Here is a 16404-nt window from a genome sequence, read left to right as displayed (position 1 = left end):
CCGGAAAATCTGAGGGGAGACCTAACTCAGTAGAAGAACTTTCCCAATGCGCTGTGTCAAGCTCATTCTCTCATCCAAAAACAGGCTCTCCACCCTGCCTTCCACACCCCACTGCACAGCACAGGACAGGGTGTTTGTACATGATACAGTAGCTATGTGGTTTGTTCCTTGCAGTTATCTATTTGTGTATTTTATAACCCTAGCATTTCTGCAAACCCTAACACCTGCTGCATTAGGACAACACATAACAGATAGCAATAATAAAGCTCATTTCATTATCATCATTATTGTTGATGCATGAAAGCCCTATAAAAATACTTCTCACTCTTAGGCAAACCTGATAATAAAAGAAAACACAGTTCACTGCAGGGAGAGGAGGGGAACCCAAACTGGCATTTCCATTCACTTCTCAAAACATGGGGGGGCGATAGGGCTCAGACACATCTCAGAACTTGCGGTGGTGGTCCAAGTGCAGGGCCCCATGTCGGGTGATTCAACCCAGCACTGCGTGGGAATGGGGGAACCTCAGGCTGACAGGCACCTCCTGAGTGGACTGGCAAGAGACACACAAAGCCCAGCGGTGGGGGAGTGGGGTCCCCCACCAGTGCTCTCCCTCTGGAGCTCTTCTTTGGCCATTAATGGATCCCAGCTTCTCTCCCTGTGTAGTCAGAAGGCAAGGGTGAGCACACAGACACTAATCTTGCTGGGTCAGAGCTGCCAAAAAGCACAGTGTTTTAGTTTCTTCTCTCCCACCTTTCTGAGGCCAAAGCTAGCACAAGGTGCCAATGACCCTGACTTACCCCCAGGGACCAGGCGGAGGGGAGGGGCCTTCAGCCTGGCTTACAGTTCCAAAGAGCAACACACATTCGCCTGTGCTGGGCATGTCCTGTGAAGTTTACTTATGTTAACTCACTTCATCCTCTCAGCCAGGTTATGAGGCAACTCTGGTTGCCCCAATTTTACACCAATAAACAGGCAAATCTGACATCTCAACCTTCTTCCTAGTCTAGCTCAAGCCCCTCTGATGGACAGCTTCTCCTCTCACAGCCTCTGAAGGAAGAAAGCCCAGCCAAAAGATGATCCCTTTGCTGGCCTCATCCCCTCTTCTCTTCACCTCCACTTCAAGCCTGGCTCTTGCTCCAGAAAGTACATGCACTGTTCTTTGCACAAGGTCAAATGCCAAATATATTCTCTTAATATTTCAACTCAAGCCAAGTCTTCGCGGACTTCAGGGTATGCAGAGAACAGGGAGTTTTCCACACACAATGAGTCGGCTCCGCTTGCAGAGCTTGTTCAACAGACATCAGACAATCTACCTAACAGGTAACAGCTCTTGGTAGACAAGGGTTACAGCTGCTGTATTACAAATTACGTGCTGCATAGAGGTGGCACTGCCAATAACAGTGCTGAATCTAAAGAAAGAATTGTCATGTCATGGCCCAGTTCAGCTTTCATTACGCTTCACTAGCATGAGGAAAAGATAACAAAGATGATGGATTTTGGTGCAAAAGTGTATGTTAGATGGAGCATACAACAAACAGACTTTTATTTAAATAATGAGAGAGAGAGATCTTTTTTTAAAAAAAAAAAACTCTATTCTGGAATACTTTTCATCTCTTGGAAACAGAAGAAAGCAAAGTGTTAGAAAAATAAGTGGGAGAAAGGAAAGGGCCTGCAACAGAATGGGTGGAAGCCGATGAGTTTGCGAGGGAATCTGAGAGCAGGAGCGAGCACAGATGTGAATTTGCAAGTGTGTGTGAAAAGAAGAATCTTTTCTAATTCTGGGACAGTGTGAGTGTGCTTTGCTAAATAGATTATTCTTGAACCCAATGGAGTGGGAAAGCTCTCAGCAGTTGACGTGTGTCGTCTTTCTGCTTGGATCCTAAAGGGAACTTGTGGGTAGACAGAGCTGATTGCGGAGGGAGCTGAAGGTGGATCCAATCACACCATGAGGAACATTCTAGGTCACTGTTCTCAAAGAGCAGCCCAGGACCACTTGCATCAGAACCCCAGGGGAGCTTATTAAAAATTCAAACTCCTAGGGCCCACTCCAGAGTCAGAATCTCTGGGAGCAGGGCCTGGGAACATGCATTTTCCCACAGGGGTTGAGAGCCACCTGCTGCAGGTGCATCAGCATCTCTTCTTTGCTGTTTCTCAGAGTAGGGCTCTGAAATTGCAATTCTTTAATTTTTTTAAAAAAGCTATGAAACTAATGGAGGATTTCTCAAGCCTCATTTTCAGGGTACATAAGTGATTTGGGGCATCCCACTCTGGCACAACAATGGGAATGTTTCAAGCATTGAACCTCAGCAAACCGTTGTCATGCACCTACTACTTCAGGGCCTCCATAGGGGTACAGACACAGATCAATATCCTCTTCTCTTACTTTTGGCCCTAAGCTCAGCTCTTCTCACAGTCAGGCCAATCCTCTTCTCATTGGCCTTGAGTTGCCATGAGCCATGATTTTGAACTACCAACCAGCCCCTCTTGGATATCTTAAACTCTCTGTTCCCTTAGCTTCTAAGACTCCACTCTCAGCAGGTTCCCCTCCTACCTCTCGGGCTAAGCCTTCCTGACATGTGATATTTGACCTTCCTTTGCTCCTCTTCCTCCACCCTCTGCAAACGTCACTGCTCTCCAGGGTCTGGCTGTGATCACTGCTACCCTCCCGCTCCACCCTGATGCAGGTGCTCTGGGCCATACCTACAGCTTCTCCTTGTGTCTCTCCTCTTGTTGTCCCCAAGTCTCCATCCTCAGCATAAACAGTCTCCCGGGCTGCAGGCCCCTGTCGACCGCCGGTAGGACATCCCCAACCTCACGCTCCATGGGCTCCTCCACTTGACAATCCCCAATCGTACGTATCATTCCCTGCCCCTCAACTATGACCCTCCTCCTGAAGTCTTTCTCCTGGCTGAGGGCATCTGGCTCCTCATATCACCATCCTGGGAGCCAGCTCTCTCCTCCACCCATGATATCCAACTGGTTACCCATCCAGGCAAGCTTGCCTCCTAAATCGACTGCCCCCTCTCTATCCTTATTGTCACCACCATCTGGACTCTGGCAAGCTTTCTTTTTCTCTTCACAAACAGTGAGGCCTCCGTCTGAGCCATCTTCCTCATGCTGCAAGAGCACTCCTCTGCCGTTAAAGCCTTCGAGCCTCCTCCTCATCTGCAGTGAAGTCCAACAGTTTGCATGGGCCATCAAGCCCCCACCACCTGGCTCTTCTCATTCCCTCAAAACCAGCACCCCTTCCTCTGGTCCTAAAGAATGTGACCACATGTATACTCATGCCTTTGCACATGAGTATACTTCAGCCTGAAGTATCTCTTATGGCATCCTCTTCTTGAGAGATGCAATGCAAATATGTCAACCTATGTGAAACTTGCCATTAATCCTTTCTCTACAGCAAAATGAATCAGTTCTTCCACCCTGCCACCCTGGCCCTTTATAAGACCTTTCATTATTTGAAACTTCTGTTTACAGTTTTATCTTCCCTATTAATCATAGTGCCTATCTGTTGGTATAGATGTTTGGCAAATGACTGCACACACACACACACACACACACACACACACACGAGCTAGACCAGTGGAAGGAGAGACCAGAGCGAGTACAGCAGGAAGGAGGTGACTGTAAGAGTCCAGGAGAAAGGCAACAGGGCCTGGGTTAGGTTGACAAGGATGATGATGATGACAATAATAACAACAGTATCCAGCACTATTAACAAGACCCAACACTTAGCCCTTACTAAGGCGCTCTCCTAAGGGCTTTACATATTTTGGCTCATTTAATCTTCACAACAACCCTATGAGGTAGGTACTGTCATTATTATTATTTCCATTTTATAAATGAAGAAACTAAGGCACAGGAAGTCTAAACAAATGACTTTGAGAGTAGAAAGAAAGCTAAATGTGATACATTGCAAATTACAATCTCCAAAACTGGATTCCTGCTCAGATGGGCATGGCAAGGGGAAGAAGATGTCAGAGATGGTTCTGTGTGACAGCGAGGCCAGCAATGCCATCAGCCCGGCCAAGGGAAAAGAAAAGCAGCAGCATTCACCTGGGCTATGTTTTGTTTTCTTCAGGGGGACACGGTCGTGTGGCGGGAGAGAGAATGAGTTCTGTTTGGGGCTTGACGTATCGGCAAGACATCCTGGCACATATAATTGTCACTGCCCGCCCTACTCTTCCCTAGAACCCTCTGAGGTCACTTCCATTTTACAAGCTGGGGAACTAAGGTTTGGAAAGACTAAATAACCTCAGACTAAGATTCAGACTTAACTTTTTTTTTTTTTTTTTTTTTTGAGATGGAGTCTCCCTCTGTCGCCCAGGCTGGAGTGCAGTGGCGTGATCTCGGCTCACTGCAAGCTCCGCCTCCTGGGTTCACGCCATTCTCCTGCCTCCGCCTCCCAACAAGCTGGGACTACAGGTGCCCGCCGCCACGCCTGGCTACTTTTGTTTTTGTATTTTTAGTAGAGACGGGGTTTTACCGTGTTAGCCAGGCTGGTCTCGATCTCCTGACCTCGTGATTCATCCGCCTCAACCTCCCAAAGTGCTGGGATTACAGGCATGGGCCACCACGCCTGGCCCACACTTAATCTTAAAGTGGAGAAGCCAAGATTTGAAGTCAGGTCTGTCCAACTCAAATTTTGCTCTGCCCAAGAGGCCAGTTGTTCCCAAAGCTGACTAATCATTGGCATCCCTATGAGGAATTTTTTTTTAATGCACATCCCCAGACCATGCCCCAGAACCACTAAATGTGAATCAGATCCGCAGGGGTGCTGGGGTCTGCACGGTTGGAGTTTTCTCGGGTTGTAATGATGTGCAGGCCTCAGGGGTTGCTGCACCAGTCCACAGGCCTCTCCAATGCAGGAAATATGGGGCCAGGCCTTTGGAAAGGCTTAGCACTAGAGATGTCAGTCTTAGCAACAACTTACCTGGAAAGGGAACTTAAATCTATAGACACGGATGAGCTCCCCAAAGGGAGAGTGCAGAAGAAGAAAATCAGAGGGCTCAGGGCAGAAGCCTAGTAAACGTTCGTGTAGACACAGGAGGAGAGGCTGGAAGAAGCAAGGGGAGAATGTGCTTTGTAAAGGGGGCATCTGCAGAGATGCTGCAGCTTCAAGATGCTGTAGAGAGCAAGGACCAGGAGGCCGGGTCACAGCACTCACGATGGGTTTCTCCGTGGGGCAGAATCATGTTCTGATTTATTAGCTGATGTTAGGTCGTGTTTATTCATCTGTTTTAAGGGTTTTCTGATGCCACCCCTGCCCCTTCAGCTGGCAGCATTCACTGCCCCAGGGAAAGTGTGACATTGTGGAATGCAGAGAATGAGGAGTCATCTGCAGCTTTATTGAGGTATCATTACCATACCATAAAATTCACCCACTTTAAGTATACAATTCGATGATGTTTGGTAAAGTTACACAGTTGTGCAAGCAGCCCCACCATCTCCTTTAGAATACTTCCGTCACTCTGTGGTGTGATAAAAAACCTGCCATCCCTCCCACATCATCTGTACACAGCAACCTCACTCCAGCTCCAGAATAAGTCCAGGGTGACCTCTTGTCCTCTCCTACGAGCCCCTCTTCCTCCAGGAGGTCCAGAGTTGAGGGGTCTCAGCCCGCCCAGGGCTTCCCTCTAGCTCAGCAAGCCGAGTGGCTCCGTTAATCCTCCTGGGAACCGAGGGGTGAAGGGGCTACATGTGGCCATCTCTAGGACCCAAGAAAAACCAAACTCCTCTACACACTTTCACCACTGCTTGGGCCTTGAGCAGCCCAAAGTGTCATCAGCTTAAGAACAAGATAGGGATTCTATTTGGAATGAAGGCTCCTCTTTAAAAGTTGCAGATTAAATGTGAAACTGTGGGAGGGTTGGGAGGACTATGGCAGGGGAAGGAGGTGGCTACACAGGGAAGAAACGGAACCAAGGGAAGGAGTTCCTGCTTCAGGGAGACACTTTGCCTTGTATTTATTTTGACACAGTGAAGATTTCTTGCCCCTTAAGAGATGAGGTCACGCTTCGGATGGCCTCATGGACAGAGGCCGATACCATCACTCAGTGCTGTGCCCAGCTTTGAAATTTTTGGAGCCTGTCCCCAACAAAGGGCCCCAAGCTGAGCCACAAGACACCACAGCCTGCAGGCGGTGAACACCTTACCTGCTATGCATCAGCGGCTACCTGAAAACACTGGGGTGACAGCTGAGAAGTTAAAATGTGCATCAGAGTTTTTTGCTGAAAGGGCCCAAGGAAATGTCAAAGGTTACAAAACACAAGAAGCACCCTGTGATGGCATCAGCCCAGCAGCTGTGGAAAGGAGAATCCTATAAGCTGCCTGCTTCTTTTAAAAACCATCTCATTGGACGGTTCCATCTCAGTAATTAAAGGAAGGTGCTGACGGCAGGGGAAAGACGGTGGCTCTGATGACCAAACACGCCATGTGGAAATCACGTGGCGAGTGACGGTGTCTCTGCAATGGAGGGGGAGAAAGAGACGGGATTTTCCCCGCACGCCTTTCACAGAGGCATCCTGGAGTGCCCCAATTTTGCCAACTGCATTCCAGAGCTCTTTTCCTCACATGTCCAGACGGAGCAAAAGTCTTTGTAATGACTTCAAGCTCAGCCAAAATTAAACACACTCTCTGCTTTTTCCATGGATCAATTCTAACCCCAAATTGCCAGAGCTGGCCCCTCAACAATCCAAATGGAAAGCCGCCTTTCCCAATAAAATAAAGCCTTTCTAACTCAATAATAAATGTTGGCTACAAAAGCAAACGTTCCTAAAAGCTTTCTAGAAATTATTTATCGTGCAGCAACGCTCCAGATCACCTGAGCAAACCCCACCAATGGAACAAAGACATTCAAAGGAAATACAACACACAGTCCAAGAATAGATGTTTGCTGCAGCAAACACCCGCACTCACAACTTTTGCAGCACATTTTGTAGCACTCACAGGATTTGCTACTAAACACACACACACACACACACACACACACACACACACAGAGCTCACCACCACCTAACTGGAATATTCTTTTGGAAAACAGGCCGGGATGAGACAGGTGCTGATTTGAATAAAGAGTAACACAGCACTCGGGATGTGAGCTCTGCAGGGCTTCTGCACACGCCAAACACACGTCTCACTTCTCTCCCATATTCCGTGCATCTATGTGATCTGAACGCAGTTCTCCATCGAGTGAAAAAGCAGAGACTTGAGGATGGTGGACTTACCAGGTTGGAATTGGTGGCGTTGGAATCATCTTCTGGAAAGGGAATATAGATCGCTAAGGCCACACAATTGGCAAAAATAGTCAGTAAAATAATTATTTCAAATGGTCTGAGAAAGGGAGTTAAGGAAGTTAATGCCACAGAAAGTACAAGTGAAACAAACATAATCTACATATTTTTTAAAATGAATCAAAGATTCATAAGAATTTTGTTTAAACAATGCATTCCAAGCCCCTTGTATTCTGAAAAGAAACATATGCCTTTTTAAGTGCTTCTAGTGGGTCCCCGCCAAAATTTTCCCTAATATGTCAAAAGCAGTGGAGGCCAGTCGCGTGCCAGAGTAAACACAGATTTCTAAAAACTTTTTTCCCCTCCTTTTATTTATTTAGATTGCATTGGTCTTCATTCTCCCCCATGTGTGCCTGGGGTTGCCTCTAAAGAGCATGGCCTGCGCCAAGCACCCCGTTTCTTCACGGCTTATGCCGAACTGCCTGTGGGCCCACGCCCACCTGGAACGGGGGACATGGGTGGAACGGGATTCTAAGACAGAGAGACTTTCCCTGGGTTTCATTGAAATTTGGAGATTTTATTTTTAATCTTTTAAACTAAAGTTAAGAGTGGTTTCCATTTCTTCTCACTCATTCTCTGACAGGTTCCAGAGATCCTGAAGACCCCCAGGAGTATGGCAGGGAGTCTGTCCTGAGTGTAGGGAAGGAAAGCCTTCTCCTCTTTAAGGCTGAGTCTCACAGACAGCATAGAAACCCCTTTGGTCTGCAGAGGTCCCACTTCAGCAGGCAAAGCTTTGATTCCAAGGCCTCCTGATTTTTCCTTGGTGTGTGCTGGGCTCTAGTGGGACAGCCCGAGGTTCCCTCACCAGTAGCAGTGCAGGCAGAGGTTCCCATGCCCTGACTTCTTCATCACATTTTCAGGGCAGGACACGCTCTCAAGAGAAAAATCAGCTAATGTGATAATACCCCTTCCAAAGGGACCACCCCACACCCTCCATGGAAGGCCAGCAAGCGGAAGCTTCCCAGGAAGGGCCCGTCTATGCTCTTCCAGCTCCACTCCCACCTACCCCGCTCCCATTGCCAAGTTTGCAGCCCAGTTCATGGAGTCTCACAAGAGGAGAAGGAGGAGGAGGAAGACAGAGAGGGGTGGAGATCCGGGGTGAAGGGACCACCATAATTCTCTCAGGGAAATCCATACTCACAAAGTTAGTGAATATTGAGGCAGAAAGAGACCTTAGAGATTATCTAGTCTAACCCTCTGAGGCCCAGAGAGCCTGAGAAACTTTCCCAAGGCCCCACAGCAGGTTAATGACCAGCTGAGACTACAGCCCAGATTTCCCGATCACCAAGTCCAGTGTTCACTCCGCTGCCACAGACGGCCTTCTGACATGTTCACGGGCAGCCCTGGGCCAGCGTCAAAGAATTCTGAACTGGGAGGAACCCGAGTGATTATCTTAGCACTGGTGTCCCTAGCCCTGTGGGTACTCCTGAGGATCCACTTTCCTGTAGAACATTTTCTATGTCCACCTTGATACCAAAAAAGATGCCACACGGTGAACCTGTCAATCTCCCAACTTTGCAGGTGTGAAAAGTAAAGCAGCCAGTCCAAGACCCCAAGCTGGCATATAGCAGAGCCTGGACCAGAACCCAGATGGACTGACTAAGCTTTTACATTCTGCTGCCCTTGTGTTGGATGAGGCACAAGTGGTGATGATGGGAGACAGAGGCTGATGCTGGTGCTGGCGACGGTAAGGACAGAAGCTGACCTCTGCCAAGGGCTTGCTCAGTGCCAGGCACATTCTTACGGCCCAACAGAAATGCCCTGTGTGGAATGTACGCTTGTGATCCCCACTTTCTAAATGAGAAAACGGAGGCACAGAAGGGTCAGATGTTAACTTGTGCCAGGTCACAGAGCAAGTGGTAGGATAGGATCCAAGCTCAGGCAGTCTCAGTGTTAAGGACTACTCTATACTGATCCACTCCAAAGTTACCTTGAAGCCTTTGTAGGCAGTTCTTTCAGCCCTCCTACCACGCCACCTCTTGCCTCCCAAACCTTTTCTCACCTGCTTAGGAAAGTGACACTGAGCCCACAGGCTGGCCAGTTTCATTCCACCAGCTGGTGCCTGTGCTCTCCCCATCGGGACAAGGACGCAGCAACCCAGCCAAGCCAGACCCGTGCACACACACCCAGAAAATGTCACCTCACTGCCTCCACCACAGTGGGGGACAGCTGAGCTTGGGGTTTCTGACCACCATCAGTTCCCCTCCCCTCATTCAGACTCTCCACCTATCCATCCTTCACTTTATGCTAAGGGCACTGGGCTAATGCCAGAGAAGATCATGTGTAAAAACCAATCAGGCAGAGAAGAAAAGCCACTGGCTGAAAAGCAGAGAACCCAGGTAAGCCCTGGGAAGTGCTCTGTGTCGCCTTCTGAGGCCCAGATTACTTTTTAAACTGCTTTCCCTTCCTAATGACAGTGTCAGATTCCACTTTTTCAAGAAGAACTGGCTGGCTAGTACTCCAGGCTATCTCCTTCCCTGTCCAGCCACTCTTCCCAAGCAATCTTGGAATGCCAACCACCTGGCACTGCTAAGGCTGGGCCCCCTTCCTCTCCTCCAGGTGGGAAGGCACATTCCCCCGGAGGGATGGCCACAGCACCCAGGGAGTAGGTGTTAGGCCCGGATCCAGGTCCGGCATGTCCCAGTGCACCTGGACTGCAGGCCCTGAACATCCTCCCAAGTACCTAACCGGTCCTACCTGGTATCTACTAGTACCTGCCTAGTCCTGCCTAATACTATGGATGCATGGGGTGTGGGACGGGCATGGACTTTGGGGTCAGGGGAACCTGGATTTGAAGCCCAGCTCTGTCAGTCGCCAGCTGCGTGATTCAGGGCAAGTCCTTTGGCTTCGCTGGGCCTTGCTGCCCTTCTCTCAGGGGTGCCTGACCTGCAGGGCCCTCAGCTCTCCCACTCCTGACTCCACCGTGAGCAGCTATGCAAGCAGTCCTATGGGGCTGACTAAAGCCGAGCCTCCCACTCAGTCCCCCAGGCACTAAAACCATGCTTGGCCACTCAGGCAGGCCAGCCAGGCAGCTGCAGCCACTTGTTTTAAAATGCATTTTCTTAAAATACTTTTAAGTTGAGGGGCTCAAATATTTATTTATTTATTTATTATTTATTTATTTAATTTGAGACAGAGTTTCACTCTGTTGCTCAGGCTGGAGTGCAGTGGTGTGATCTCAGCTCACTGCAACCTCTTCGTCCTGAGTTCAAGCAAGTCTCTTGCCTCAGCCTCCCGAGTAGCTGGAATTACTGGCATGTGCCCCGACGCCTGGCTAATTTTTGTATTATTAGCAGAGATGAGGTTTCACCATGTTGGCCAGGCTGGTCTCGAACTCCTGACCTCAGGTGATCCACCTGCCTTGGCTTCCCAAAGTGCTGGGATTACTGGCGTGAGCCACCGCACCTGGCCTCAAACATTTATAGAACTAACATTTCTGTCTCAACAGAAATTTTATCTCTAGGCTACCTTCTTTCAACCAGTACCTGAGACTTTTAAATCTTTCCATAGAAACTCATTGATGAAGCCTAACGCTCCCATCCTGGCCTTTGAGAGACATGGCAGTCCTGCCTGGATGAATCCTTATTATAAAAATTCCCACAGTCAGTACAAGGGTCCTAGTCCCATCTCTTCCTGACCACATGACCCTGGAGAGCCTCTCCTGTGGGGCTCAATTTCATCACTCGTGGAAGTGGGGGAGGAACTTCAGCGATTAAAGGTCCTTTCCAGGCCAGGCGCGGTGGCTCACGCCTGTAATCCCAGCACTTTGGGAGGCCGAGGCAGGCGGATCACGAGGTCAGGAGATCGAGACCATCCTGGCTAACACAGTGAAACCCCGTTTCTACTAAAAATACAAAAAAAAATAGCCGAGCGTGGTGGCGGGCACGTGTGGTCCCGGCTACTCGGGAGGCTGAGGCAGGAGAATGGCGTGAACCCGGGAGGTGGAGCTTGCAGTGAGCCAAGACAGCGCCACTGCACCCCAGCCTGGGCAACAGAACAAGACTCCATCTCAAAAAAAAAAAAAAAGTCCTTTCCAATTTCTACAGCCCCAGGATTCTGATGAAGGGGCTTGTAACTCCACAGCAAGAGCCCAATCCTTCAAAGCCACTGTCTCTGAAGGATCCATTCACTTGTTTCTATATGGACAAACAGAACACTTCTAGACAGTGTTCTCAACTTTGTCTGCACATTAGACTTACCCAGAGAGTTTTCTGTTGTTGTTTGTTTGTTTTTATGCCTAGGTAGAACTGAGTGGTCTGTAGTTTGTTAGAACTTTCCAGGAGACTCCAATGTGCAGTCAAGGCTGAGAACCACTGCTTCAGGGCCCTTGAGCCAACAGCCAGGGGCCCTGACCACTAGGCTCTTGCATCTCCCGAGCCCCTTCACCCTAGAGAGAGGGACGGCCATGAAACCATCCAGCGCCATGGCACAGGAGGGAAAGAAGGGAATGAGGCAGCATGTAACTAACGACGGTTACCCCAACTCATGAGTGGGCCCCTGGGCAAGCTCAGCTACAGGAGATGATATTTCATAACTTCTTAGGCTGATTTTCTCAAATGTTGCTTATTATATGAAAAAAACAAACAAAAACCCAACCCAGGCAGCTTATTATACAAGCAGATTGCTGGGCCCCATCCCCAGAGATTCTGATTCATCCAGTCTAGGGTGGGGCCCAGAACTCTGCATTTCAAGGCACCCCAGTGATGCAGATGCAGTAGGCCCGAGGCCCCATTTGTAGCCCAGCACTGCTGACACAGCCTGTGGCCCAGGGAGCCTCGGAGGGCTGGCCCCAGGGTGCAGGTCCCAGGAGCACGCCCAGCCCAGCCCGGCGAACAAAGGATATTTCCATTCGACAATGCTGATGCAGGCCCTCCGGATGGGGTTCTTCAGGGTCAGGCAGAGCAGGGCTCGGGGCGGGCGTGTGGCCGTGGTGCTGCCCTGCTTCTTGGGTTTCCCATATTGCTGCCGCTTCCGCTGCGTGGAGCTGACTGTGGAGATGGTCGCATTGCCAGCGCTGCCCATCAGCTTAGCCTGCCGGGCCGCGTCGATGGCCGCCTGCCAGGACAGGGCGGCCCCCGGGGTGGGGATGTGCTCAGGGGCCAGCCCCGCCGCCGCATTGGTGTTCATGTTGGCATGGGCGGGGCGTGGGCTCCCATAGTTGGAACCTGTGGCAAAAGAGAAAAGAACACAACAGTTACTAGATAGAAAACAGGAGCACTTCCGACACTCTCTGGACCCCAGATTCACAATTTTTTCAAAACCTTATTTCAAGCTATCGCAGGCGGTTAGGAGGTGGCACGTGGAAACATGAGTGTGAGATGCTGACGGAAGAGGGCCAGGATCGTTCCGGTCCTGGTTTAGCTGGGTGACCTTGGGCGTGTCACTCTGCTGTAGTCTCCTTGCCTCATCTTAAGTGGGCAAGAGATGAGACCCGTGCATTACAGCACGTATGGACCTCAGCAGAAACAGACACAACACAACACATTACCTACAAATTAAAATACGTATTGTAAGAACCCATGCAAATGAAAGAATATTCATGAAATCGAATAGAATGCTTGTTTAAGGAAGGTGAGGAGGAAAATGAGCGTAAGATATAGGGGTTCATTGTAGATTCTGGATATTAGCCCTTTGTCAGATGAGTAGGTTGCGAAAGGGGAACATCACACTTTGGGGACTGTTGTGGGGTGGGGGGAGGGGGGAGGGATAGCATTGGGAGATATACCTAATGCTAGATGACAAGTTGGTGGGTGCAGCGCACCAGCATGGCACATGTATACATATGTAACTTACCTGCACATTGCGCACATGTACCATAAAACCTAAAGTATAATAATGATAATAATAATAATAATAATAATAAAAGAAAAAAAAAAAAGATATGGGGGCAAGGAGGAAGCACAAATGAATGAGTGAGTGAATACGAGCAGTCATTGCATGAATCAATGATGAAAAAGGTACAATGAACTGGAGCATGATTCACTCAACTCTCTGCACCTGAGTTCCAATAAACAAAAATAAATATAATAAAATGAGAAGGCTGGACTAGAGTAAGGTCACATCCAGCTACCTCAAAGCCATCTGGGCTTTAAGTGTTGGTTGACCAGGAGGGGCTAGGGGAGCTGTGATGGTTTTAAATCATGTCAACAAATCCCTTTATATCTGACATCCCTTTCATTGAGAAAGATCTAGGCCCTCCTCTTGAAATGAGGTCAGCCTTTGGTGACTGTTTTACCAATAAAGTACAGCAAAAGTGACACTGTGTGGACTTCCAAGGATAGGTTAAAAAAAAAGGGCCACATTGCATCCTCCTGACTGTCTCCGGATGGTCGTCCTGGAGGAAGCCAGCCCCCACACAAGGCAGCCATTCAGCCTTGAGCTGCCATGCCGTGAGGAAGCCCAGACTAGCCTCAACAGAGAGGCCATGTGGCAAGAGGGAGTCCTGGCCAGCCCCTAGCTGCTCCAGTCACCATCTGACTGCCACCCCAGGAGAGACCCCAAGTCAGGACTGCCCCAAATCAGTAACTTTTTGAATTACTGACCCACACAAGAACTTCCTGAATTCCTGACCCACGGAGACTGAGCAATAACAGGGTGTCTGCTGTTGTGAGCCACTTTGTTTTGGGGTGATTCATTAGACAGCATTTGCTATCTGGGAAAAGGAGCTGTGAGTGGCAGGGGTTGATGGGGTAGGGGAGAGGGACAGTGTCAGGAAGGCAACCTGATTGGAACCAGTGCAACCCAGAGCTCCAACCTGCACAGGGACAGCTGCCCTGCTCTGGTGTCTAGGCAACGAAGCCTCTGAGACTGTCCCTAAGACAGCACATATGCTTGGCAAACACTGTTTGGCCTGTTAGGCTGGATGCCTCGCTCTAGAGTCTGTAAGGTTTGCCAAGCGATCAGCTCAGCCTGGCCCAAACCTGAATCTCCCAGAACACATGCGTGACCTTGAGACATGGTACCGCTAGTCAACTGGCCAGGTGCCGCAGGATCAAGAAAAGCCGCAGAGAAGTGGGTGCTACTGTGGGCGGTGAGGTTGGCATCTGACGACACTTCAGCTGCCCGGGAGACTGTGGCCGGAGCAGCCAGACCAGTCGCACATACATGACCTCCAAGGCCGCCCACAGTGACCTTTTCTGGTCCATGTGCACAGGGTCTTCCAGGGAAGCTGCTGGGTCCTAAGGTTGCTGGCTCAACCTTATTGACCCCCTCCCTTTCCTCACCTGTTAAGACACAGATGAACACTTGGCACCTCTCCCAGGCGCCTCTCCAACTCTTATCTTGGGCTGATCCTTCTATGTTTGACCTCCAAGGTAACTTTGCTCCCCATGTGACCTGCTTTCTAGAACCTATCACCCCCACCTCCACCCCTGTCCCCACAGGAACCTGTGAAGAGCACATGACCTGGCTTAGCCATGTGAACATTTTCACCTAGAGAGAGTCTGCCCCAGAGGCAGAGCCCGAGCAACCTCACCAGATTCCTTATCCAGCCACACCTGAAGTTAGCCCTTACCTGAGCCACACGCAGGTGAGGCAGGTGAGACAGGTGTGGCCTCTTGGGGCTGACCTCCATTAGGGCTGTACTGCAAGGCTGGCTGAGCCTCCCCTTCTCCAAGTAATTTTCCCCCACGCACTGTGATGTTTAAGTGACTTATTGGGTCTCTGTCCCTTGCAACCGAAAAACAACCTAATATGCTCGGTCGGTGCCCAAAGCTTGGACCTGGCGGGGCTGTCATTTCTGCTGGACTCCAGTCTATATCCTTTCCATCACACCAGTGACAGACAATAAGTTTCAACTTTTATGCCAATTGATTGACATCACTGTCCACAATGCTATATACTTAAGGGACTCTGAGGATGATAGATTAGTGTTGCCCACCATGGGCACAAAGGGCAGGGAATGGCATCACTCATGCCACATAGCTACCACCCCTGCATGTTCCCAAGAAGACCCCTCAGGTCCTCTTGGAGACCAGCTGCTCAGCTGCCTCCTGTCCTGCAACAGTTGCCACCTGCTCTACCGCCATCTGGCCCCTGTAGCATTACAGCCCTGCCTCCACTCCTCAAGGCCTGGAAAATTGCCTCTCTGCCATACCCAATTCATAGCCACATTCTCAACGTGACACCGACTCTCACCTCACCATATATATTCCCTTCACCTTCCTCCTGTTCTCTGCCCCAGGGATAAACTGCATTAACCAGAACATCAGGCTCACGGAGGACGTGACACTCCCTATAATGGGATGTCTCATCTCTCCCTTAACTCATCCCTGTCCTCCCTGCACTCGCTGTGTAGATCCCAAGCATAAAGTGAGGAAGACCCCAGTGAGGCCGGAACCTTAACCTTTCTCACAAGATCCAGCAGGAAAAGATGTAAAGAGTGCATCTGAATTAATAAAGGCACCCAAAGCATGAGAACTGCTTGAACACCCAGCAAGCATGCATGTCTGCATTTAACACATAAGAAGACAAAGGAGTGTCTGACTCACTAAAGGTCACAGAATGGGGCGACGGAGGGTTGCTGCAGCAGGCACAGGGCTCACGGTGAGCTGCTAGACTCTACCCCTGCCTCCTCAGCCCTCTCTCACACACTCCACATGCACGCACACATGTGCTCAGGTACATGGTGACAAACAAGGTGCACACCTCCTCCTGGGCTTCTCCAGGCCGGAGATACAAGGGGCTGGATTTCTGACCCCAAGAACATTCTTTCTGTTTACTATGTTCTCCATGTGACAGCATCCACTACACCACCTGCCCCCGCAGTAACCTCGGGGCGCCTCTTAGGCAAAAGTGGAAAGCGCCCTGTTTCCATCTGCTGTACTGGAGCCACTGAGCTCCTCCTGCTTCTCTGGCTTGCCAGGGAAGGCTGGAACTCTAATTTTGCTCCATTCAATCTGTGGTATATAATTTTTTCTTCCTAGACTCTCTGTTTGGCACTGACAAAATTTAATAGACGATTTTAGTTCCTAGACTAACTTCTCCTTTTCCCTCAGATACTTAAAAGCTGCCCTGTCCCCAACCGTTGGCATTCCCAGCCCCCAATTCACTCATGGTAAGCTCTCCACAGCTCACGCCTCCCCCTGAGATGGCTGTCCCCAGACCT

At 49.7% G+C, this 16404-nt stretch overlaps 1 protein-coding gene across 22 annotated transcripts in view; it reads right to left on the bottom strand.

Annotated features, from left to right (window-relative positions):
* Positions 1-16404, bottom strand: part of CACNA1C (calcium voltage-gated channel subunit alpha1 C) — a 638552-nt gene that overhangs the window by 564469 nt on the left and 57679 nt on the right. For all 22 annotated transcript variants that reach the window (XM_054526646.2, XM_054526654.2, XM_054526660.2 and 19 more), the window contains exons 2-3: positions 12142-12463; positions 7233-7338 (exon numbers count right to left, since the gene is read on the bottom strand). In XM_054526646.2, the coding sequence (XP_054382621.1) occupies positions 7233-7338; positions 12142-12463 (428 nt within the window). The remainder of the gene's footprint in view (positions 1-7232; positions 7339-12141; positions 12464-16404) is intronic.

The sequence above is a fragment of the Pongo abelii genome, chromosome 10 (assembly GCF_028885655.2).
Source record: "Pongo abelii isolate AG06213 chromosome 10, NHGRI_mPonAbe1-v2.0_pri, whole genome shotgun sequence".
NCBI lineage: Eukaryota > Metazoa > Chordata > Mammalia > Primates > Hominidae > Pongo > Pongo abelii.
The sequence above is the reverse complement of the archived record's forward strand: the minus strand, read 5'-3'. Positions and strand labels throughout refer to the sequence as shown.